General features: G+C 49.5%; 2 protein-coding genes across 7 annotated transcripts in view; both read left to right on the top strand.

The window, feature by feature from the left end:
• The window catches only part of CUNH11orf80 (chromosome unknown C11orf80 homolog), a 92,390-nt gene extending 79,673 nt beyond the window's left edge, over positions 1 to 12,717 (top strand). For 3 of the 5 annotated variants that reach the window (XM_033207663.1, XM_033207662.1, XM_033207666.1), the window contains 2 exons: positions 7,371 to 7,446; positions 12,241 to 12,717. In XM_033207663.1, coding sequence (XP_033063554.1) covers positions 7,371 to 7,446; positions 12,241 to 12,626 — 462 coding nt within the window. In that variant the 3' untranslated portion in view covers positions 12,627 to 12,717. The remainder of the gene's footprint in view (positions 1 to 7,370; positions 7,447 to 12,240) is intronic. The other 2 variants (XM_033207665.1, XM_033207664.1) reach the window with 2 other exon arrangements.
• On the top strand, positions 11,614 to 15,891 carry RCE1 (Ras converting CAAX endopeptidase 1). 2 transcript variants are annotated; one of them, XM_033207667.1, is made up of 8 exons: positions 11,614 to 13,028; positions 13,161 to 13,263; positions 13,351 to 13,434; positions 13,683 to 13,761; positions 14,258 to 14,425; positions 14,552 to 14,623; positions 14,885 to 14,947; positions 15,219 to 15,891. In XM_033207667.1, exons 1-8 carry the CDS (start codon positions 12,844 to 12,846, stop codon positions 15,452 to 15,454), a joined length of 990 nt encoding a protein of 329 aa, XP_033063558.1. In that variant the 5' UTR covers positions 11,614 to 12,843; the 3' UTR covers positions 15,455 to 15,891. The 2 variants fall into 2 exon arrangements, with proteins under 2 accessions (XP_033063558.1, XP_033063559.1); XM_033207668.1 differs by having other exon boundaries at positions 12,829 to 13,028; positions 13,355 to 13,434.
• Positions 15,892 to 16,509: the final 618 nt, after the last annotated feature.

Raw genomic sequence — 16,509 nt, 5'->3', positions numbered from 1 at the left:
ATGATACGAAGTTCACTCAAGAAGTACCCCATGTACCTGATAGTACTGTATCTATTTTTAAAATTGAATGTTTAAAAATCTTACCATAATATTCCTCAATATATAAAGAACTGTTAAAACTCATTAATAACAACACAACCCAGTTTTTTTAAATGGGCAAAATATTTGAACACACTTCACAAAAGAAGCTACAGATACACAAATGGCAGATAAAGACATAAGATGCCGCCTGTAATCCCAGCACTTTGGGAGGTGGAGACGGGTGGATCACGAGGTCAGGAGATCGAGACCATCCTGGCTAACACGGTGAAACCCCGTCTCTACTAAAATATACAAAAATCTAGCCGGGCGAGGTGACGGGCGCCTGTAGTCCCAGCTACTCCGGAGGCTGAGGCAGGAGAATGGCGTGAACCCGGGAGGCGGAGCTTGCCGTGAACTGAGATCCAGCCACTGCACTCCAGCCCGGGCGACAGAGCGAGACTCCGTCTCAAAAAAAAAAAAAAAAGACATAAGATGCCCAACATCATCAGTCGCAACAAAAGTTCAAAGAACCACAATGAAGTAATCATTTCACACCACTGGAATAAAAGGACTGACTATGCCACATGTTGACAAGCATGTGGAAGAATGAACTCACATACACTGTGGAAATGAAAAATGGTACAAGCACTTCGGAGAACAGCAGTTTCTTAAAAAGTTAAATATACACCTGTCATATGACCAAATAGTTCTTTCACTCCTAGGTATTTACCCAAGAGAAATGAAAGCATATCTCCACACAAAGACTTGTACACAAATCTTCATGGCGCTTTTGTTATAGCCCCAAATGAGAACCCAGTATCAACGGAAATGGATAAACAAATTGTAATAGATTCATATAAAGGAATACTATGTGGCAATAAAAGGAAAGAACTATTGATACACACAGTGACATGGATGAATCTGAATAGCATGGCGAGTGAAAAAATGGAGAAATAAAGGAGTACATACTGTTTGACTGCACTTACATATAATTCTATAAAATGCCAACTAATCTATACAGGTCAGTGGTTACTAGAGGATGGGAGGTGGAAGAGTTGGAGGGAATTATCATAAAGGACAGCAGGACACTTGCAGGGAGATGAGTATGTTCATTATGTTGACAGTGATGGTTTCACAGGTATGCACATGTGTACTTAAAAATTGTACATTTTCGGCCAGGCACAGTGGCTCAAGCCTGTAATTCCAGCACTTTGGGACGCCGAGGTGGGTGGATCACAAGGTCAGGAGTTCAAGACCAGTCTGGCTAAGATGGTGAAACCCCGTCTCTACTAAAAATATTTTGAAAATTAGCTAGGCGTGGTGGCAGACCACTATAATCCCAGCTACTTGGGTGGCTGAGACAGGAGAATTGCTTGAACCCGGGTGGCAGTGGTTGCAGTGAGCTGAGATCATGCCAGTGCACTCTAGCCTGGGCGACAGGGTGAGACTCTGTCTCAAAAAAAAAAAAAAAAAAAATTGTACATTTTCTATATATGCAGTTTACTCTGTTAGTTTATATCTCAATAGTTATAAAAACTATAGACACTATTTCTAAGAAAATGAGTAACAGGGCCTTTGGTACCTCTACTGCATCTACTCTGCCCCTTGTACTTCTGCTTGCCTGATTGGGTGGGGAAGTTCAGGTGCCCAGGCACCCAAGAATCAAAGCATCTCGTGGACTTGACCATCTTCCTTTTCAGTGTGACCAGAGAGGCACAGAGCAGCAGTAAAGCCGTCAGTGCTCCCTTCACCACACCTTTCATGGCTGGCTGTGCTTTCTAGGATGCACTTCCCAGGAATGCGTCTACTGTTCCTTTCAGCTGCTTCACGGCACATACTCTTGCCAGTTTCCCTCTGACTTGGAAAGCTGCTGTCCATGCCTTGCGCAAATAAAGCTAAAATCCATTGTATCAGTTTCCTGGGAATGCTGTCAGAAATTAACATCAACTTGAAGGTTTAAGAACAACCCAAATTTATTCTGCCACAGTTCTGGAGGCCAGAAGTCCAAAATCAAGGTGTTCATAGGGCCACACTCCCTCCAGAGTTTCTAGAGGAGAGTGCTTCCTTGCCTTGCCTCTTCTAGCTTCTGATAAAAACTGTTCCTTGGTTTCTTGTAGCTTGCATAACTCCAAACTGCAACTCCATCTTCACATTGCTTTCTCCCTCTCTCTCAAATCTGTGCTTTTGTTTTTTTTTTTTTTTTGAGACTGAGTTTTGCTCTGTCGCCCAGACTAGAGTGCAGTGGCACCATCTCAGCTCACTGCAACCTCTGCCTCCTGTGTTCAAGTGATTCTCCTGCCTCAGCCTCCTGAGTAGCTGGGATTACAGGCCCCTGCCACCATGCCCGACTAATTTTTGTATTTTTAGTAGAGACAGGGTTTTGCCATGTTGGCCAGGCTGGTCTTGAACTCCTAACCTCAGGTGATCTGGCTGCTTTTTGGCCTCTCAAAGTGCTGGGATTACAGGCGGGTAATTAGGGATTTAGGGCCCACCCTAAATCCAGGCTGATCCCATCCTGCGATCCGGAATTACAATTTGAGACTTTTCTCAAGCTCACATTCACAAATTCTGGGGGTTAGAATTTGGACATATTTGGGGTGGGGGAAAATGCAGTTCACTACAGCCATCCGCATCTTCAGCTTTCTAGGGACAGGTTCAGGGTAAGGCATGTGCTGTTATCATAGGACCCAGGATATATGGGCAGAGGGACTCTTCAGGATCTAGGAGTGTTTCAGCCTCTGAATTTCTTTTACTTGGGCCTCTGTAGTATCCCAGTAAGACCTAAAAAAGGTAATCTGGGCCAGGCGCAGTGGCTCACTCCTGTAATCTCAGCACTCTGGGAGGGCAAGGTAGGTGGATCACTTGAGGTCAGGAGTTTGAAACCTGCCTGGCCAACATGGCAAAACCCTGTCTCTACTAAAAATAAAAAAAGTAGCTGGGCCTGCTGGCACACGCTTTGTAAGTCTCAGCTACTCAGGAGGGTGAGACATGAGAATTGCTTGAACCTAGGGAGGTTGCAGTGAGCCAAGATCATGCCACTGCACTCCAGCCTGGGTGACAAAGCAAGACTCTTGTTTCAAAAAAAAGAAAAAATAAAAAAGATCTGACCTCTTTTACCCTGTTCTTTTGCTATAGTCATGGCTCATAGCCTCAGGGCCATTCATAGCCCAATTAATTTGGCAGATGGCTAGTGAACTCAAGGTCTTACCAGCAGTCATAGGTCTTGGAAAGAAGGAACACTTACTGAATCCCTAATCTGTGCTGAGATTTTCATTTTAATCTCTGCAAAGATGTTATAAGTTAGGTCATAGTTTTCCCACTTTAAAGATGAGGAAACTGATTATAGAACTTTCATAATTTGCCCAGAATCACATAGTCAGTAAATAGCAAGGCTAGAATTTGTACTGAGATCTCCTGGCTCTGAAGCCTGGTAATATTGTTAACACAGAGGACTGGGTTGCAAGCCCAGGGCAGATGAGTGATCCAGGTCACTGAGTAGAACCGATGCTTCTCCACTCAACATCCTCATCAGGTTTCCCTCTGGTAATGGCCATTTAGTGATAACTAACTTGTTAGTGGTACAAGAGTGGCACCCAGTGGCTTCAGCTAGAACTACAAGACTAAGGATGATAGGTCAAATTCTTTCATCTCTGGGCCATTCTGTTTTCTAAACAGGAAAGGTAGAATAGCTGACCTCTTGAGTAATAGGGAAGAAAATCATCTATTATATGCTCTATTGAGGAACTGAAAAAATGAGGGAGTGTGTATTTACAGTGAATATATTCAGGGAAAGGTCATGCAGGAATGGAAAGGGTATTAGTTTTGTTTTTATTTTTTTAGAAACAGGTTCCCGCTATGTTGCTCAGGCTGGAGTGCAGTGACTATTCATAGGTGTGATCATGGTGCACTACAGCCTCGAACTCCTGGGCTTAAGTGATCCTCCTGTGTCAGCCTCCTGAGTAACTGGAACTACAGGAGTGCATCACTGCACCTGGCTAAGAGTGGATATTCTAAGCTTGAATGTTGGAACAGAGACAGTGGGCCAGGATGGAGTGAACAAGATAGTACTCCAGGGTTTAGTGTCATAGGTGTATGTAGGGACTGAGAATTTAAACCCAGAATGAGCAGGAGTAGTAACAAGGAGGCAATTTTCTAAGGAAAGGCATTGTTTCTGGTGGGTGGGGGGAGGGGTAGACTAGAAATAAATGTCCCATAGAATGTTAAATCCAAGGAAGTGTATCCTGAGGTCAGGGCTGTCTTATCTGGGGAACCAGGTGATTAATGAAGGGTATGCAAGGCTCCCAGAGAGGCCCAGAGCTTCATATCTCAAATGTGGGTAGTTCCTTGATAAGACCAGTTTCAAGATAGGAGAAAGATTTATCTATGACATGAGATTTTCCAAGCTAAAGCAAAAAGAAAAAAAAAAATTATCTCTCAAGATAAAAATGTTTAGAAAATATCCTGTTTCTTCACGTCTTTAGGATTACTTTTGCCCTTCCTATGTTCCTCGGAATGTAATTACTTGGGAACTAAAACTTATTTTAGTAAACAATATATGATAGGTCTCCTATGGAGATAATTCATATACCATAAAATTTACCACTTTAAAGAATAAAACTCATTAAGTATATTCACTGTGCTGTGCAGCCATCACCACTAAATTACAGAACATCTCCATCATGCCATTAGCAGTACCTGTTCACAGTGAGTCCCAGTTCCCGTCTCCCTTCAGTCCCTGGCAACCACTAGTATACTTCCCATCTCTGTGGATTTGCCTATTCTGGACACTTCATATAGATGGAACCATACAACATAGGGCCTTTATGTGACTTCTTTCATTTAGCGTGTTTCTAAGGTTCATCTGTGTTGTACCATATAACATATAACAACTTCATCCATTTTTATGGCTGAATAATAGTCCGTTGTATGGATATACCACATTTTATCCATTAATTAGTTGATTAACACAAGTTTTTTTCCACTTTTTAGCTATTATGAATATGCTGTTATGAACACTTTTGTGTGGACATGTCTGTAACTCTCTTGGGTATCTATCTAGGAGTAGAATTGCTGAGTCATATGGTAACACTATGTTTTAACTTTTTAAAGAACTTTCTAGCCGATTTCCATGGTCTGCACCATTTTACATTCCTGCCAGCACTGTGTGATGCTTCCAATATCTCTATACCCTCATTAACTGTTGTCATTATTTTTCTTATTGCCATTCTAGTGCATGTGAAGTAATTTCGTGGTTTTGATTTGCATTTCTCTAATGAATATTGATGCTGAGTATCTTTTCCATGTGTTTACTGGCCATTTGTATATCTTCTTTGAAGAAATGTCTATTCAAATCTTTTGCCCACTTTTAAATTGGTTTGTTAAATTACTGAGTTATGAGAGTTCTTTACCCTGGGTCAGGCATGGTGGCGCAAACTTGTAATCCCAGCACTTCGGGAGGCTGAGGTGGGAGGATCACTTGAGCCCAGGAGTTTAAGACCAGCCTGGGCAACACAGTGAGACCACGTCACTACAAAAAATATACTTTTTTTTTTTTTTTTTGAGACGGATTCTTACTCTGTCACCCAGGCTGGAGTGCAGTGGAGTGATCTTGGCTCACTGCAACCTCTGCCTCTCGGGTTCAAGTGAATCTTCTGCCTCAGCCTCCTGAGTAGCTGGGATTACAGGTGTGAGCCACCATGCCTAATTTTTGTATTTTAAGTAGAGACGGGGCTTCACCGTGTTGGTCAGGTTGGTCTCAAACTCCTGACTTCATGATCCGCCTGGCTCAGCCTCCCAAAGTGCTGGGATTACAGGCGTGAGCCACCGTGCCTGGCCTATAAATAAATTTTTAAAAGCGTTCTTTAATTTGGATAAAAGTTCCTTAACAGGTATGATTTGTAAACGTTTTCTCCCATTCTTGTGGATTTTTTCACTTTTGTTCCTGGGAAGCACAAATGTTATTTTATTTTTATTTTTTTTGAGATGAAGTCTTGCTCTGTCGCCCAGGCTGGAGTGCAGTGGCGCCATCTTGGCTCACTGCAAGCTCCGCCTCCCGGGTTCACGCAGTTCTTCTGCCTCAGCCTCCTGAGTAGCTGGGACTACAGGCGCCCGCCACCACGCCTGGCTAATTTTTTTTTTTTTTTAATTATTATACTTTAAGTTCTAGGGTACATGTGCATAACGTGCAGGTTTGTTACATATGTATACTTGTGCCATGTTGGTGTGCTGCACCCATCAACTCGTCAGCACCCATCAACTCGTCATTTACATTAGGTATAACTCCCAATGCAATTTTTTTTTTTTTTGTATTTTTAGTAGAGGTGGGGTTTCACCGTGTTAGCCAGGATGGTCTCTATCTCCTGACCTTGTGATCCTCCCGCCTCAGCCTCCCAAAGTGCTGGTATTACAGGCTTGAGCCACTGCACCCGGCAAGGAAGCACAAATTTTTAATTTTCTTTTTTTTTTTGAGATGGAGTCTGACTCGTCACCCATGCTGGAGTGCAATGGCGTGATCTCAGCTCACTGCAACGTCCACCTCCCAGGTTCAAGCAATTTTCCTGCCTCAGCCTCCTGAGTAGCTGGGATTACAGGCGCCTGACACCATGGCCAGCTAATTTTTGTATTTTTAGTACAGGCGGGGTTTCACCATGTTGGCCAGGCTAGTCTCGAACTCCTTACCTCAGGTGATCCGCCTGCCTTAGCTTCCCAAAGTGCTGGGATGAGCCACCGCGCCGGGCCACAAATTTTTAATTTTGAGAAGAGGATATCTATTTTTATACATCTGTATTCTTGAAAAGGAGCTGGGAGAATTGGGTCCTAGTCTCAGTAAGAATCTCTTTTTCTCTGTGCAAATTATTGAACTAACCAGTGTGGCAGGGCTCTAGGAGGCTACAGATGATACACCCTGTGGCTTCCCAGGTTTGCTTTCTCAAACTTACCTTGTGTAAGGCACTCAGGTAGCTGTAAAGTGATACAGGCATGATGGCCCTTGCCATTGAAGGGATTTAGGGTGTAGAAAATGGACATATGCACATTACTTGATGAACGGGCACACAGGATACTTGCAGAGTACGCAGAGCCCGAGGAATGGGCAGGCAGTAGCCAAGAGACTGGAGCTCAGAGAAGAAAGGATGTACCGTGAGTGGCCAGAGTGCAGAAGGATCCACAGAGGGAAACCTTGAAGACTGGAGGGTGGCTAGGGGGATTCATGAGCCAGGAGGAAGAAGGAGTTCCAGGTGAGGGCAGACAACCTTGTGAGTTCAGTGAAGCCACCAGGCACACTCCTGTTTCACTAGGGCTCATTCATGTTTCTGCAAAACTCACTTAGGACTTCTAATTTTTTTAAACAGCTAACCCTAGAGAAAAAGGACTCAGCCCAGGGCACTGAGGATGTACCTGATAACAGCAGCCGGGAGCTCCTAGCAGGTAAGGTTTTAGCTTTTCAAGTAAGCCCTGGACTGCAGCTGGGGAAGTAAAAAACGTGAGTTCAAACTTTCAAACTATTCCACTGTACCTACTACTACAGCGGCGTCCTTCTGCAATTTAGTGGGCTATTGCTGCCACTGTGGGTCTTCAAGGCAGCAGCAGTTATTCCCTCCAGAAGATGTTAGGACAGGACTAGAAATTTGTAATACAGTCTGTGCAGTTACAGATAGCTGCACACGATGGGATGCAGATAGGTAATATGCAGATTCAGTGCCCTGAATCCAGGTGGTTCCTTCACATCTTTTCTTGATCACTGGGGTTGACGCTGCAGCTCCCCTCATTTTGGTTACTATTATGATTTGGGATTTGGAGGCTGCTCCCAGGAGCAGGCACCACGTCACTCTTAATGTGTGTTATGGGGAAGTGTCAGTGCGTGTGTTGTGATGGCAATTATACCGAAGTCTTTTCTCCATACATGTCTCACAATACTTAAACAGCCTTCCCAGCCTGCAGCAGCAGGGGTACAGCAGCTCTCACGTTCAGTCACTAGCAGAGGTGCCAGGTACTATTCTGAGCTTTTAAAATGTACTAATGCTCTTAGTTCTCAAAACAATCCTAGGAGCTACAGGTACTGTTATTAACTCTCATTTTACATATGAGGAAATTGAGGCCCACAGGTATCAATAAACTTACCCAAGGCTACACAGCCAGTAAATGACAGAGCCAGAATTCAGACCCAGGCAGCCTAGCTCTGCTGTCTCTGGAAGAGCTGAATTAGCAGGGATGCCCTCCTACAGATGCTGAGTCCTTCAGATAAAACAGTATCTGGGTCAAGGGAAGTTGGGGATTGTGACTTCAGCACCAATGCTTGGTTGGTAAATCCCTCTTTCTAGGGTCACAACTACAACACATACACGTTTATGCTTAGGCCTAAGATGTGTCCCTGAAATCATTGTCAACTGAACCATGTTTTAAATGTTGTGGGGGCTGTTGCTACTGAAAAGAATCCTGCTGTGAACGCTTGTACAAAGCAAAGAATCTATTTTTATAAGTTTAGATTTGGAGATTTAAAAAAATGCAAGTATGATACATACAATTCAGTATTTATGCAGTCAGAAGAGACAAAAGAATAAGTATCTTCCCATATAAGGAAAAAAATTAACATTTAATTCTGTGGATGCTGGGAAGATGCTGGGGTCTTCCACAGACCATACCTCGTTTAGTCTTTACAGTGCCCTTCTGGGGGCGAGGGGAGGCATGGATCCTAACAAACCAGAGGACCCAGGCTCAGGTCAGGCAGAATGCTTAGCAGGAGGTAATGACTTTCAGCTTGCCGCCTCCAAAGCCCGTGTTTTCTCCAGTGCGCAACATGAGCTTTAAAATCTAGGCGTTTATAATCTGGTGGAACCCCTGGAGGATGACGGGCTATTCTGCCCTACAGACCTGTGGCTCTCATCAGCATCCATTCTGTGACTCACATGGGCAGCCCTGCTGAAGAAAATCGCCAAACTGGGTTGATGCCACCATCCATCCGGGGTCCACTCACTCAGGAGCCTTTGGTTTGTCAGTCCTTCCCCTTGCCTTTCTGGCCTTCGCCCCTCAGTGGCTACTCCATTCTTTAAAAAATCTACCCAGTCTCTGCCTCCTGCTTCCTACTCACTGATCTCTTTTCTCAGTAAACTCACCCAACTTGCACCCTCCCACTGCAGAACCTCATCAGTGTGGGATCACAGTGGGATCATCCTCCTGCTTTCTCGGGACCTGCTTGCATCAGTTATCACTGCTGCACCTTCAGCTCTCCTCTGAGTTCCTTTCCCTCAGGAGGTCAAGCTCTCATTTTGTCAGAAGAAAATCTCCCATGACCTTGAATTTCCTCCACCTCTTTCCATCACATCTCATCCAAGGGTCTCAAAACCACAAGCTGCATGAACCCTGTCTCCCTTTCTTCCTCTCATTCTCTCCATCACTTAGGGTACTTGCTTTCTCTGTGGCCTCTGAAACTTCTCCCCTTAGGGAAGGCCTCTTAATTACCAAATTTTGCATTTATCTTCATTGTATCTGAACTATGTGCAAAATTTGGCACTGTAAGGCTATGACTCACCTGGTTTTTCCCTCTGGGCTTTTCTCTTCACCTACTTTCTTCTGGTCATGCCTAAATAGTACTTATCCTGCTCTCCCACCCAGCTATCTTCCATCCCAGCTGCTGACCCCTGCCTCTGGGCTCAAGACTCTCAAATTGGTGTGACCAGCTAAGGCCTCTGCTGAGCGCCAGTTGGGAGATTCATTTGCTCACTAGGCAGCTCCTCATGGAGGTCCCATTGGTACCTCAGTTTCCTCTCTCCTGACTAAAGAGACTTTGGTCTCTGTCATGATTAATAGCACACTATCCAATTTATCACATCTGAAATCTTGGATTAATTCAAGAGGCCTCTCATTTTTTTTTTTCTTTTTTTTTTTTTTTTGAGGCGGAGTCTTGCTCTGTCGCCCAGGCTGGAGTGCAGTGGCCGGAACTAAGCTCACTGCAAGCTCCACCTCCCGGTTCCCGCCATTCTCCTGCCTCAGCCTCCGGAGTAGCTGGGACTACAGGCGTCCGCCACCTCGCCCGGCTAGTTTTTTGCATTTTTTACTAGAGACGGGGTTTCACCGTGTTAGCCAGGATGGTCTCGATCTCCTGACCTCGTGATCCGCCCGTCTCAGCCTCCCAAAGTGCTGGGATTACAGGCTTGAGCCACCGCGCCCGGCCTTCTTTTTTTTTTTGAGACAAAGTCTCCCTCTGTTGCCCAGGCTGGAGTGCAGTGGCGTGATCTCAGCTCACTGCAACCTCTGCCTCCCAGGTTCAAGTGATTCTCTTGCCTCAGCCTCCGAGTAGCTAGGATTACAGGTGCCCACCACCATAACCAGCTAATTTTTGTATTTTTAGTAGAGATGGGGTTTCACCATGTTGGCCAGGATGGTCTTGATCTCCTGACCTTGTGATCTGCCCACCTCGGCCCCCCAAAGTGCCGGGATTACAGGCGTGAGCCACCTCACTCAGCCAAGAGGCCTCTCCCACATCCAGGTGCTCACCAAGGCCTGTCACTTAGGCCTGATGAACACTTCTGATTCCTGGTGACGCCTCCATCCCCACTGTCTTCACTTTTGTCGAAGTGGGCTCTTTTTTTTTTTTTTTTTTTTTTGAGACGGAGTCTCGCTCTGTCGCCCGGTCTGGAGTGCAGTGGCCGGATCTCAGCTCACTGCAAACTCCGCCTCCCGGGTTTACGCCATTCTCCTGCCTCAGCCTCCCAAGTAGCTGGGACTACAGGCGCCAGCCACCTCGCCCGGCTAGCTTTTTGTATTTTTTAGTAGAGACGGAGTTTCACCGTGTTAGCCAGGATGGTCTCGAACTCCTGACCTCGTGATTCGCCCGTCTCGGCCTCCCAAAGTGCTGGGATTACAGGCTTGAGCCACCGCGCCCGGCCGAAGTGGGCTCTTAAGGTCTTCCTGTCTCTAGTTTGATCTAAGCCACGCCTTTGAAAGAACAATCTTTCTGAAGTACAAAATTACCAATATATTTCACCAGTGCTTAAAACTCTTTATTGGCTTCCTGTCTCTTACAGATGAAAATCTGTTTCTAGCCCAGCATGGTGGTGTGTGCCTTTAGTCCCAGCTACTCGAGAGGATGAGGCCAGGAGTTCAAAGCTGCAGTGAGCTATGATCGTGCCACTGCACTCCAGCCTAGGTGACAGGCGAGACCCCATCTTTATAGAGTAAAAACTTATGTAGGAGGTTGTTTTATGCCTTTGCATAAAGATTACTTGCATAACTTTCAGCATGAAATTCACTTTCTCTCCCTTGTCTTCTGGCATATCACTCTTCATACTTCAAAACCCAGCTCTGGGACAGGAGTGGTGGCGTATGCCTGTAATACCGTCACTTTGGGGAGCTGGGGCGGGAGGACAGCTTGAGACCAGTCTGGGCAACACAGTGAGACCATCTCTACAAAAAGTAAAAAAATTAGCTGGTGTGGTGGCACGCGCCGGTGGTCCCTGGTACTCGGGAAGCTGAAGCTGAGGCAGTAGGATCACTTGAGCCCAAGAGGTCAGGCTGCAGTGAGCCAGGATTGCGCCACTGCGCTCCAGCCTGGGCAACAGAGCAAGACCCTGTCTCAAAAAAACAAAAAAGCCCAGCTCAGGTTATCTCCTCAGGGAAACCTTTCTTCACATGCAGAAGTGGTCAGCTCCCTTCTCTGTTCTAACCCTGGGATTTGTACACAGGTTTGCATCCCTCCTAGCATCTGTGAGCTTCTCTCAGTGAAAAGCTCACTGATCTGCATCCCCAGGACCTGCTCTGGAAGAATCTATCCATCTAAACTCGCTTTAAGTTGACAAATGAATTAGTTAAGAGTAGGAAAGCTGCCTATGGGCACTGCCCAATGCAACGTTAGCAACTAAGGGAGACGGAACTGAGGCCAGAGAGGTGAGGGGGGGACAGGCTGGCAGGGAGGGGAGCTTGTCAGTGCAGACTCCAAAAGAATCTGTGTGCAGAAAGCTACTCAGCGGCCCGAGTCCCCCAAGTGAGGGCTCGAGACAATCTCCTGCCTGGGTGAGAGAATAGGGAGGCCCTGAAACCTCTTTGAAGCCTCAGGCTGCTCCTGAAGCGCCCGGAGCTGCAGGGTTTTGGTGTGGATGGGACCTGCTGACAGGGATGCGGTGGGAAGAGCCCCTCTGCACCCCTTCTCCCAGGCTTCCCCCTACCCAAAGGTCTTCCTAACACAGGGCCATGAAAGTAAGATGAAGGTGGCTTGTTTTCTCCTAGGTACCAACGGGCAAGCAGAAAACAAGAGGCTCAAGAGGGGCAGCCTCCGCATGGAGGAGATGCGAGCTCTGCACTCCGCCAGGGCCCCGAGCCCGTCAGAGACCGCTCCGCGCCGCCCAGAGGCCACCGCGGCCCCCCTCACTCCTAGCGGAAGGGCGGCCCTCAAGGCTCACGGCAGAGCCCTGTCGCCGGGCAGGGTGAGCCTTGGGAGCCGCCTGGAGGTAACTGAGCGAGCGCTGCGCAGGGAAGGGTGCGGCGGGAGGTGCGGGCCACGGGCCGCTGCCGAGGGGTCCTCACCCTGGGCCCCGTTGTTCCCGCAGGACGTGCTGTGGCTGCAGGAGGTCTCCAACCTGTCGGAGTGGCTGAGTCCCAGCCCTGGGCCCTGAGCCGGGTCCCTTTCCGCAAGTGCCTACCGATCCGGAGGCTGCGGGCAACCGCTGTCCGGTGGTTTAAATAAAGCTGCTCCGCGCTCACGGAGTCCGCTTCCGCGTCTGCTTCCGCGTCGGGCCCGGGTGGGGCGGAGCCTGGAGCCGCGCCGCGGCGTGACGTCACCCACACCTCCCTGGGATTGCGTCACTGGTGCGCGCCGCGGGTCAGGGCGCAATGGCGGCGCTGGGCGGGGACGGGCTGCGCCTGCTGTCGGTGTCGCGGCCGGAGCGGCCGCCTGAGTCGGCGGCGCTGGGCGGCCCGGGCCCCGGGCTGTGCTGCTGGGTGTCAGTGTTCTCCTGCCTCAGCCTCGCCTGCTCCTACGTGGGCAGCCTCTATGTCTGGAAGAGCGAACTGCCCAGGTGCGGGGGCTGCGCGCGGCCGGAACCCGCGCCCCCGCGAGGCGGGGTTGCAGGCGGAGCTTGGGCGAGCCGGGGGCGGGGCCGAGCTGATGGGCAGCCATGGGCCCCCTGAACTTACTGTCCCCTCCGTAGGGACCATCCCGCCGTCATCAAGCGGCGCTTCACCAGCGTCCTGGTGGTGTCCAGTCTCTCACCCCTGTGCGTGCTGCTCTGGAGAGAACTCACAGGCATCCAGGTGCGAAGGAGGCAGGGCAAAGGGGGAGACAACTCTGGGGTCTTTGGGGGAGGAAGCAAGACTGATGCCCCCTTTCCTGTGGCTCAGCCAGGCACATCCCTGCTCACCCTGATGGGCTTCAGGCTGGAGGGCATTTTCCCAGCGGCGCTGCTGCCCCTGTTGCTGACCATGGTGAGTGCTCCTTTTGTATTTTTTCTTCTGGTCTTTGTTAGCCTGATGCGCAGTGCCTTGGACTCCTCTTGATTGTATTCGGTTTTTGGCTGATGGGAGACAGGGCTTTTGAGATGGCCCCAGGGTTCTCCGGTATGCATGGTCTGGAAATCCTGGCTGAGAGGATTTCAAGCTTGGAGTCTCAGGGGCATGGGCAAGGGTCTGGGCAAAAGCGGTGGGTTGTGGTGAAAGTGTTTTCTTGCCCTCAGATTCTTTTCCTGGGCCCACTGATGCAGCTCTCTATGGATTGCCCTTGTGACCTGGCAGATGGGCTGAAGGTTGTCCTGGGTGAGTCTTAACGGCTGAAGGGAAAGTAGGCACAGGCACTCCAGGACAATGGGGCAGTCAGCGGGCTCAGAGTGTGATCTGGACACGTGAAATGTTCTGTCTCTGGGTGTGTTTTCTCATCAGTAAACTGGAAACAGAGCTAGATGGCCTCTAAGGGTTGATTCCCAACGTCCAAGGAGTTCCCTGGGAACCCCCAGCTGTATTTGGTGTGGACCAGAGAGCACTGTCCCCTGCTTCCCCAATCAGTGCTGGTCTTGGTTAAATTTTGGTGTGTCCAGAGTTTACTTCCAGGATGCCCTGCCTCAGCTAATGCCTTCCCTTCAGGTCGTCTCAAGACATTGGGTTTATGTTGGGTCCACACCCCTGTCCTCAGGAGTACTGATGCCTAACCTGAGTTTGACCAGGGTGAAGTTGTGAGAGAGGAGCCCTTGGAGCCTCTGGGGTCTCATTGTCCAATAGCCCGTCACTCACAGCTTATCCTGAATTCCTTCTGCAGCCCCGCGCTCCTGGGCCCGCTGCCTCACAGACATGCGTTGGCTGCGGAACCAAGTGATCGCCCCCCTGACAGAGGAGCTGGTGTTCCGGGCCTGTATGCTGCCTATGTTAGCACCTTGCATGGGCCTGGGCCCTGCTGTGTTCACCTGCCCGCTCTTTTTTGGAGTTGGTGAGTCTGGCCAACTTGGTCCTGGTGTGTTCTCAGCATGAGCTGAGAAGGGGGCTTGAGGTGAGGGGCAGGCCTAGAAGGGAGGCTGGGAGGAATGAATGACTGTGATTGTCACCTTTTTCCCAGCCCATTTTCACCACATTATTGAGCAGCTGCGTTTCCGCCAGAGCAGTGTGGGGAGCATCTTCTTGTCTGCTGGTGAGTCCTGGCTAGCTGGCCTGGGTTAGGGTGTGTGATGATGTCCCTAATGGCCACTCTGGAGAAGGAATTGGGAACTGAGGGCTACAGTATTGGAGGGGCCACTGACCGTGGGAGTTGGGGTGCAGGACAGCTGTAGGTGGTGGGGCAGGCAGCCACTGCCCTGGGTGGAGGGGATGGTGGATCTTTGGCTGATGGGTGTGTAGTGCGGGGGCAGGAAGGGTGTGCAGGTGTGGTCACTCGCGGCCTCCCCGTCTCCAGCGTTCCAGTTCTCCTACACAGCCGTCTTCGGTGCCTACACTGCTTTCCTCTTCATCCGCACAGGTTGGTCCTCAGTCCCTCATGGGTCCCTGGGGGCCCACAGGAGCGGGTGGGAGAATGGGAATACTGTTTGTTCTAGGAACAAGTTCTTCTATTCCAGTCCTTGAGACAGGCTGGTCTGAGAGGGGGAAAGGAACAGAGGCCGTGGTGTGTGGGTGGATGGCTGGGGTAGTGGGATCTTGATCTCCTGTTTCAGGGGATGAGGGTCACTAACCCTAGAAGGGCCAGAGGAGGTGGTAGGGCTGTTCCCTGAGTTGCTGTCTCTTTTCCCCAGGACACCTCATTGGGCCAGTTCTCTGCCATTCCTTCTGCAATTACATGGGTTTCCCGGCTGTTTGCGCGGCCTTGGAGCACCCGCAGAGGCGGCCCCTGCTGGCAGGCTATGCCTTGGGTGTGGGACTCTTCCTCCTTCTGCTCCAGCCCCTCACGGACCCTAAGCTCTACGGCAGCCTTCCCCTTTGTGTGCTTTTGGAGCGGGCAGGGGACTCACAGGCTCCCCTGTGCTCCTGACCTGCGCTCCTGGATACGATATGAACTCTCACCGGCTCCCCAGCCCTCCCCACCAAGGGGTACTGCAGGGGAGGGACTGGCTGGGGTCCCCGAGATCTCAGGAATTTTTGTAGGGGATTGAAGCCAGAGCTAGTTGAATCCCAGGGACCAAGAGAAAGGAGCAGATATCCAAAGGGTGCAGCCCCTTTTGAAAGGGGTGTTTACGAGCAGCTGTGAGTGAGGGGACAAGGGGCAGGTCCCAGGAGCCACACACTCCCTTCCTCACTTTGGACTGCTGCTTCTCTTAGCTCCTCTGCCTCTGAAAAGCTGCTCGGGGGTTTTTATTTATAAAACCTCTCCCCACCCCCACCCCCCAACTTCCTGGGTTTTCTCATTGTCTTTTTGCATCAGGACTTTGTATTGGGATATTAAAAAGAGATTTAACTTGGGTAACATGGCCTTGGACCTTTGGGAATCAGTCTATTTGGGATCTTGTGTGAGAACTCTAGGCAACTCTGAGGAGTGTGCCCACCACCTGTCCCAGCTACCTTCAACAGTGACATCTGGACGGTGCATCCCGGCAGGTAGTTTCCCTGGAGTACAGACTGGGCTGGGAGCTCTGGTTGCTGGGGCCTGTGGCTTCCTCCTCCCTGAGCCATGCCCCAAAGTCCTAGTGTGGGTGGGTCTGAGACTGCAGGTAGCAGCTGTAAGCCCTGCTCGTCCTGGGGCCTGTGGCTTGGCTGATGGGTCAGGGAGGGAACCATGGCCATGGCCCTGGCCCTGACCTCAGCAATGGAGCCTCCGAGCTGTCTCCCCTGAGGGGAGGAGGATTGGCCTGAAGCCTCTGCCAGGACCTCCACAGTCTGCCCGTCTTGTTTTTCACAAGAGTATGGAAATAGGTCCCAAATGGGAGAGAAGCCTACTCCTGAATCACCAGAAGTAGAGGCTTTTCTGGTTCCCTCCACCTCGGACCTCTGCCCCAGAGGAACCCAGAACATAGGCTGCAGCTCTGAGGGCGGCGGCGGCGGCGACTTGGCCAAGCAACACGGTGACTCCAGGGTCCTTCTCAGCACCTA

The sequence above is a fragment of the Trachypithecus francoisi genome, unplaced genomic scaffold, assembly GCF_009764315.1.
Source record: "Trachypithecus francoisi isolate TF-2019V2 unplaced genomic scaffold, Tfra_2.0 Lachesis_group8, whole genome shotgun sequence".
Taxonomy (NCBI): domain Eukaryota; kingdom Metazoa; phylum Chordata; class Mammalia; order Primates; family Cercopithecidae; genus Trachypithecus; species Trachypithecus francoisi.
Note: the sequence above shows the minus strand (reverse complement) of the source record. Positions and strands in the feature narration are given on the sequence as shown.

Bases quoted from the DNA above. Each gene is read 5' to 3' on its own strand.
- RCE1 (XM_033207667.1), top strand. From the start codon at position 12,844: ATGGCGGCGCTGGGCGGGGACGGGCTGCGCCTGCTGTCGGTGTCGCGG. The intron at 13,029-13,160 runs GTGCGGGGGCTG...TCCCCTCCGTAG, and splicing joins TGGAAGAGCGAACTGCCCAG to GGACCATCCCGCCGTCATCA. The intron at 14,624-14,884 runs GTGAGTCCTGGC...CCCCGTCTCCAG, and splicing joins GAGCATCTTCTTGTCTGCTG to CGTTCCAGTTCTCCTACACA.